Source organism: Pezoporus flaviventris, unplaced genomic scaffold, assembly GCF_033815535.1.
Source record: "Pezoporus flaviventris isolate CSIRO_AGI_PZ_B2104156 unplaced genomic scaffold, CSIRO_AGI_Pfla_v1 ptg000213l, whole genome shotgun sequence".
Taxonomy (NCBI): domain Eukaryota; kingdom Metazoa; phylum Chordata; class Aves; order Psittaciformes; family Psittacidae; genus Pezoporus; species Pezoporus flaviventris.
This window is the reverse complement of record NW_026892761.1, coordinates 3,826,492-3,834,074: the sequence shown is the minus strand read 5'-3', so window position 1 is coordinate 3,834,074 and position 7,583 is coordinate 3,826,492. Positions and strand designations below refer to the sequence as shown.

General features: G+C 56.4%; 1 protein-coding gene across 1 annotated transcript in view; it reads left to right on the top strand.

Annotated features, from left to right (window-relative positions):
- Positions 1-514: 514 nt before the first annotated feature.
- LOC133262488 (fer-1-like protein 4) overlaps positions 515-7,583 on the top strand; it is a 29,067-nt gene continuing 21,998 nt past the window's right edge. Inside the window, exons 1-13 of the mRNA XM_061441712.1 lie at positions 515-630; positions 713-768; positions 1,772-1,860; positions 3,304-3,403; positions 3,743-3,834; positions 4,415-4,456; positions 4,561-4,728; positions 4,988-5,048; positions 5,752-5,883; positions 6,012-6,074; positions 6,189-6,273; positions 6,526-6,685; positions 6,869-7,052. Of these exons, the coding sequence (XP_061297696.1) occupies positions 552-630; positions 713-768; positions 1,772-1,860; positions 3,304-3,403; positions 3,743-3,834; positions 4,415-4,456; positions 4,561-4,728; positions 4,988-5,048; positions 5,752-5,883; positions 6,012-6,074; positions 6,189-6,273; positions 6,526-6,685; positions 6,869-7,052 (1,311 nt within the window). The 5' untranslated portion in view covers positions 515-551. The remainder of the gene's footprint in view (positions 631-712; positions 769-1,771; positions 1,861-3,303; positions 3,404-3,742; positions 3,835-4,414; positions 4,457-4,560; positions 4,729-4,987; positions 5,049-5,751; positions 5,884-6,011; positions 6,075-6,188; positions 6,274-6,525; positions 6,686-6,868; positions 7,053-7,583) is intronic.

Below are 7,583 nucleotides of genomic sequence, written 5' to 3'. Positions count from 1 at the left end.
GTGTCCAGCCTCCACCAGTTCAGCTCCTCTCGGCACGCTCCGGTGCAGGTAGGCAGGAGGTGAGCAGGGGGTGCTGAGCACATGCTGGTCTGGGTGCAGTTCCCTCGTGTCAGGGCAGCCCAACCCTCCTCAGCAGAGGGCTGCCAGGCCCTTCCCCACCCTCCCTCTATTTGCTTTGTGTGGTTTTAACCCCAGAAGCAGCGATTTTGTGCTGGGGAAGCCGCAGGGGTGGCCGAGAGCAGCACCGGGCTCCCGTCCTCTCCCCAGTGCTCAGGCTGGTGTCCTCCAGCCCCGGCATGGAAGCCCGTGTCCCCTCCAGGAGCGCGGTCTCTCACCCCTTCTCCCTCCATTCCCTGCCCTGGGAAGGGCCAGCACCGGCCCCTGCCCTCCCCGTCCATCAGCGCTGCCGGCGCCGTCGCCGTGCCCGAGCGCTCCCGTTAACTCCGGTACTGCGGGGCGGGGAGCGGCGGCCGAACCGGCCGGGCGAGTCGGGGCTGAGTCACGGCGGGCGGAGCGGGGCGAGGGGGCCCGCGCTGCCCCACACCGGCTCCATGGCGCTGAGCGTCGGCGTGCGGCGGCTGCACGGGCTGCCGGGCCGCGGCGAGCGGCAGGTCCGGCTCCGCTTCCGAGGTGCGCCCGGGGGCAGCAGGGAGGGATGGAGGGATGGGGGCTGCGGTACCCGGCGCCTCACGCCTCCGCTCTCCTTCCCAAGGCTTCGCCCAGAAGACGAGGAAGATCCAGTGCAGCTCGGAGGCTGTCTTTGAGGAGGTGAGGGCAAAGCACGGGGTCTCCTCTGCAGGCGCTGTCCATGGGATGCGGCAGTATCTCGGTTAGCATCGTGTCACCCGGGGGAGCTGTGGAGTTTTCCTCCTAGCATCATCCATGTGTCCAGCTCTGGGGTCCCGAGCACAAGAGGGACTTGGAGCTGAGTTTGAGTTTTGCTGAAGGGAGTCCAGAGGAGGCCACAGAGATGCTGCGAGGGCTGGAGCAGCTCTGCTCTGGAGCCAGGCTGAGAGAGCTGGGCTGGGTCAGCCTGGAGAAGAGAAGGCTCCTGAAGGGGAGACCTGAGAGCAGCTCCAGTGCCTGAAGGGGCTGCAGGAAAGCTGGAGAGGGGCTTGGGACCAGGGCCTGTAGGGACAGGCCAAGGGGAATGGCTTTAACCTGCCAGAGGGGAGACTGAGATGAGCTCTTAGGCAGAAGCTCTTCCCTGTGAGGGTGCTGAGGCGCTGGCACAGGGTGCCCAGAGAAGCTGTGGCTGCCCCATCCCTGGCAGTGTTCAAGGCCAGGCTGGCCTGGAGAAAGGAAGAGAAGGCCTTCGGGGGCAGGATGGACCTTTCCCTCCTGGCAGCCACCAGGCATCCAGCCCGTTTGGGTGTCAGGTGAATGGCAGCCTTGGGGCACAGCTTTTCAGTGTGCTTCAGCCTGACAGCTCCCTGCCCTGGGTGATCTCTGCACCTTCCCATGCCCCGTCTCACCCCACAACCTGCCAGCTCTGAGTCCTCCACAGGCACAAGCACCCTCCTCTTCCCAGGGTGATGATGCTCTGGCTGCCTTGGCAGCTGCCCTGCGGCTCTGTGCTGCTGGAGGGACCCTCACTTCCTTCCCCACCGTTCCTCCATCCCAGCTGCAGGGCCTGCCCTGGAAGGTGACTCCCCACCACAGCAGCTTTCTGTGGTTCTCTTTGTCACCTCGCAGAGGACCCCAATCGGCCACCGAGCAGTGGGAAGTGGGTCTGGGAATGAGCTGTCCCCTCTTCGTGCTCTGTTTGCAGCTCTTTCGCTGGCCTCACTATGGGAAGCTCGTCATGGGAGAAACGCTGTCCATTAAGGTTTACAACTGCAGCAAGGTGTTCAGTAACAGGTAGGTCCTTTGGTTGGTGGGGGACCAGGAGAAGTGGGACAAGAGATGTGCTGGGCTTTGAATCGTTTACTGGGAGTAGAATCATCTATCGGAAATCTGATGGAAGGAAGATGAACAGGATACAGCGTCTAGAAGAGGGATGGAGCTGGTTGTTCTGGTGTGCCGGCACTGCTGTATATATTCAGTTAAATAAAGGGAGTGAATAAGAATGATTTGGTTGTGCCAGCAGTAACAGAGGCTACCCAAGGATCTGGATCAGACACGGGTAAAATGGGGCCCTAAAAGATAGAGCTACAAGGGCAGGACTTGCAGCAGAGTGGTGGAGCAAGCAAGAGAGCAGAGGCACGTCCTTCCAGGACACGTGAAACATGAGTCCACAGGGAAAGGTGTCAACTCTGAGAAGCAAAGTGCAAGAACTGAAGACAAACTAACAGGAACAGCTTTTTAGAGGCTGCTAATAATATTACAAAGCCTGCCAGAGAGGGTGTGGAGGAAGCAAATGAATGCAGCACACACAAGATGCTTGAAGATAAAGCCAGAGCAGAAAGTGTGGCTGAACTCTGTGTCACTGTTTACTGGATGCTTTTCTTATGGGAGCTGGATCAGGGAAATTACCTCTGACTGAAATGTCAATAGAAACTGCTATAGGACAAACAGATAAAACAAACAGTGACAAATCACCGGGACCTGACTGCGCTGACCAAGGAAATCCAGTGGGAAGTGAGTGGTCTGGTACTGACAGCGTCTATCCACACAGGACAGATGTTCTAGAAGAGGGATGGAGCCGGTGGTTCTGATGCCAGCGGTGCTGGATGTATGAAGTTAAATAAGGGGGGTAAATAAGAATGATTTAGTTGTGCTGCTGAGGAGCAGAGTAACGGCAGGTGACAGCAGAGCTTAAAAGCAGTTGATCAGCCCACTGGGATGATGATTATACAGCACGATCTTGCCACTTGCAGGGAGCAACATGACCCTTCCCAGGGTAAATCCCCCTTGGAGTAAGCATGTTCTGGCCCGACTTGCTGCAGGCATCCCTATGGCCATGGCTTTATGTCTTATTTCTGCATCTCCTTCTGTGGAGCTTCTGCTTCCCTGTTTTGTCTGGGAAGCCTCAGCAGCTCTGCTGGGAGCCCAGACACAGGCTGGCTCCTGTGGGGAGAGCTCACACTCAGTGGGACTGGGTCTGCACAAGCCTTTAACCACTGCTGGCAGCTTGGTTGCAAGCAGCTGCCTGGGCATGGCTGGGGTTGAGCACAAACTCTTCCTGGTCAGTGGGACTCGGGTATTCTGGCTCCCTATGGAAAACTCTGAAGCATTTTCCTGCCTTCACTGCAGCTCGGAGGGGCTGTGAGCAGGAGAGCGGAGATCCTGGTCCTCTCTTCCCGCAGGATGTGGGCACTGATGCTATGAACACAGTTGCTGCAGCCTCTGGTTTTGTTCCAGGCTGCTTGGTACCCTTGTCCTCAGCCTTCAGCACCTGATGACAGCCGGGAGGCTGATCCTTCGGGAAGCCCTTGTTGACAAGAACCAGAGGGTCACTGGTGTAAGTCCTCTGTGGGCCATTGGCAATAGGGAAGGCTTTGAGTGAAACCTGCTGTGATGCTTCCCAGGTAGATTTGGGGCTCGGGGGGAATCCATGGGGCTGCTTTGAGCCCGGGAGTGCTGTGCATTTGTGCCTCTCTGCGCAGAGATGCAGCTGCTTGATACCCATCAAGTGGTTCAAGGAGCATCGAGAAGCGCATAGGGTGGGCTGGGGGCCTGAATGAACGCAGGGAGGCTCAATAACCCCCCCCATTCTGGGTGATGGATGCAGGAGGGGGTATTTCATCTGCTGAGGTGGCTGGATCAGTGGGTTTGTGTCAGTTTCCTTTTCTGTTTGCAGATCTACATCGAGTTGGATTTGCGCTACCAGCCTCCAGATGGCTCAGCTGGGACCTGGGTTGAAGAGGACTTTGTCTATCAGATGAAAGACAGGTAGAGAAATCCTAGGAGGAACAAATAGCCAGGCAGCTTGTACTGCTGCCTTTGTCCATGGCAGCCTTTGGGATGCAGTCCAGCCTCATTTACTCTCCACCTTGGCCAGGCTGATGCATCTCTGCTCTGCAGTAAGTGAGTAGAGGTCTTGGAAAGCAAATACCTTGTCTTCACAAGTGACTGCAGCAACCCACAGCACCCTGGGAGTCCTTTTGGACTCGAGAGCATTTCTGCAGCCTTCCTGGCTGATGGGAGTGAGACTTTGTGGTTGCAAAGGTGCAGAGAGCGTGGCCTGGGACTGTATCAACCTTGGTGGTACCCAAAGCCAGGGGAGATGTGGGTATATAGGTGCACAGGGTGACAGGCAGCAGCAAGGGAGGCCTGGGCAGTGTCACTGCTGGAGTGCCGGAGGCGAAGCAGTGGGCACATTGCATAGACAGTGGAAAAGCATCACTTGGGAGGATGCTGTTGTCCTTGCCAGGAGCCAAGCAGGAGCGTGGCTGTGGCACTGTTACTAAATGCATCCACGAACAGCCACAACACACTTGTTTTTTCAGCAAAACATCTCTTTTTCTTACAGTTCAGAGCTAATCATCCGCAATCCTGCGTTCGAGGAGCTGGAGTAAGTAGCCCCAGTGTACCAACTCTCCCTCTGGGGTGCAGGGAAGTGCACTAACCCCTTGTCAGGGCTCACAACGTGCCGAGTGATGTGGTGGGGGTTTGCAGGGCAGCCGAGGGGCCGAGAGGCAATGAACTGGACAGGAGAGCTGCTGCACTGGGCAGGAAGCTGGCAAAGGGCCTGGAGACGGATGAGGAAGAGGAAGAGGAGGAAGAAGATTTCTACGATGCATCTGAGATGGAGGTCTCGGGCATTGTCTTCAGCCCTGTGAGGAGGTATCCGTGGTGTGCTCTGCTCTCCTGCCCCTGGGGTGGGAAGTGCCAGCTCCTGCAGGAATCCTGCATCTCTTGGATTCTGCCTCTGCGGAATGGTGATCTTCAGTCACCAATGGTGCCAAACAGGGGCTGTTGGGGTTTGCTTGGTCCCAGGGCGAGGGGCTGTTATTTGCCAGGGTTTCCATAGTTTCCCTTGGTGGGACCTTGCTCAGGTCCCTGTGGATGCAGACCTGCTCACATGGGTTGTTCTTCTCCGCAGCCGCTCCAGACTTTGCTCCGCACGGGACCTCTTTGCCACCCCAACCCCGCAGAGCTTCCAGGTACCGCAGCGCTGGGTGCACGTCCCTGCATCTATGGGTGTACAGGAGAAGGGAATCGGCCTGGTGGCCACCTGTGCCACTGCTAAATACTGCCTGAGCACAGCTTCAGAGAGCACCCAGGCAGGGCTGGTGCCTCCCAGCTTCCCCAGGGACATGTGGGCCGTGGCTGGGGTGGAGGGATGCTGCAGGGGCTTTCTTGGAGATGCTGGAGGCTGGCATGAAGTTGTGGTTCTGACTGATGCTCTGACATCGGGTCGGTCTGAGCCCACTGTAAAGTTTGGAAATGGAGCTCAGTACCATTATTTGCCCTTGCAGACCTCAGGGGAGGTGGTTCTAAGTAAACATGGACTCACATTTGCATCTCTTAGCTGGGTCCTATTGACCAGGCAGGAAGCTTTTGCGAGGATGGAATTTCCTACCATCCCTTCCTTGAAGTTATTATTCTTCAGCTTAACAGCTGTCTAATTGCTTGTCCTGAGAGTAAATGTGAGAACATTTCTCCCATATCTTAGACTTGCAACCAGTTGAAGCAAATGAGACAGCCACATTCTAGTCTTTCCAATGGTGTTCATCTCAGTAGGATTCAAAGAGAAGTATTGCACTGCCCTGCACACTTGTGTTACCGGTATTGCTGTAACAAGCTCAGATGGAGCTGGAAATAAGGGCAGTGTTGATCTGAAGGTTTTCTCCCACGTTCTCTTAGGTTGGGATTAATATCATTGAAGCCCAGAAGCTGGTGGGGGTGAACATTAACCCCTTTGTGGTAGTCAAGGTTGGAGAGGAGAAGAGGCACACGGCGACACAGAAGTCAACAAACTGCCCCTTCTACAACGAAGTATGTGACAGAGGCTCTGTCCTTGCCCTGCTGGCATCCCAAGTCCTTGCAGGGGATGCTCTCAGGCAGTGGCACTTGTGGGTCTGTGTTGGGAGCCCAGACTGAAGTGGTTTTCTCTTCTCTTCCAGTATTTTTTGTTTGAATTCCACGAGCCAAGAGACATTTTATTCCACAGACTCATAGAGATCTCGGTAAGGATGTGCTCCTCTTCATCCTTCATCTGTAACTGGTACAGCCCAACACTATTGCGTGTCGATGCAGGGAGTGATGGGCAAGGTGCTCAGGAGGGTCTGTGCTGTCTGCAGGTTTTCCATTCCAAGGCAATTCCATTCCTGGGAACGTGCATGGGAACGTTCAAGATGGATGTTGTGACGGTGTACAGCCAGCCAGGTAGGATGGACTGCACCGCGCTCCATCTGAAACTGATGGTCCTTCACGCTGCTGGGCCTGCTGAGGGCTCCCTATGTGAAGCACTCACCTCACATGAGGAGCAGCCCTTACTTCTCCTCCTGGCTCTCTGGGTGCTGGTGATGCCTCCTGCACGTTCAGAGGCAGGCTCAGGGCAGCCTTTGTGCCGCTGTATTTGGGATGAGAAACGGTCACCTGGGCTCTCCATAGGGATCTCCTTCCCTTCCCTCCCAGACCACAGGTTCTTCCAGAAGTGGGCAGTCATCAGCGACCCCACGGACACCCGGGCAGGCGTGAAAGGCTTTGTGAAGTGCAACATCTCCGTCACCGCACGCGGGGATGCGGTGAGCTCCCTTCCCACCTCCTCCAGCAGCCGGGATGAGGACATTGAGAGGTAGGTGCAGTGTGGTCTTGCCTGGTCAAGTTTTGCCTCATTATTCCCTGTTTCAATGGGGAAAGACTCGGGGAACGAAATGTGTGGTGGAGCAGGATCCAAACCTCCTGCCAGTCAGGGCATTTCCCAGCACTGCGTTTCCTGGGCTCCAGGAGCAATCCAGAACATGAACTTGTCTTTCAGGAACCTGCTGCTGCCCAAGAGAGTCCCCGCAGAGAGACCCTGGGCCAGGGTCTGCATCAAGCTCTACCGTGCCGAGGGCCTGCCCAGCATGAGTGCGGGCATCATGGGTGGTTTCTCCAAAATCATAGGGGAGAAAAAGGTCTTTATCGACCCCTATGTGCAGGTCTCGTTCTGTGGGCAGCAGGTGAGTCGGGAGGGGGGGCTGCATGGGGCCGATCCTCCCTTGGCTGTGCAGCACCATGAGTTAGGCTCATTCTGCCAGGAGCCTCCGTGGGATGCAGCAATCCCACTGGAGATGGCTGGGAGAGAGCCCAAGTCCTGCTGCCTTTGGCAGTGGCCTGAGCCATGTGGTCATGGATGTGTGGCTCTTATGGGACTTATGTCCCTGCAGATGGGGACAGCCCCAGCCCTGAGCACAGCCACTGGATGAGCAAACGGAGATTTCCTACCCCGAAACATAGGGGCAAATACATCCCAGAGCATACAAGAAATCCTCTGTGGCAAGCTGGACTCAGCCTGACTCCCCTGGGAGAGTTTACTGAGCTAATGGCCCTCTCCTTGCACCCAAGGCCAGGGTTTCTGGTCCTGTGATATTTGTTAAGATGAGAATCAGTGCAGGGCTTTGGGACAGCCCTCCTTGGTGAAGCACAGAGAGTGATTGCTGGGATGGGGCAGGAGCAGCGACACTGCCACATCCAGGGCCTTCCTGGCACTG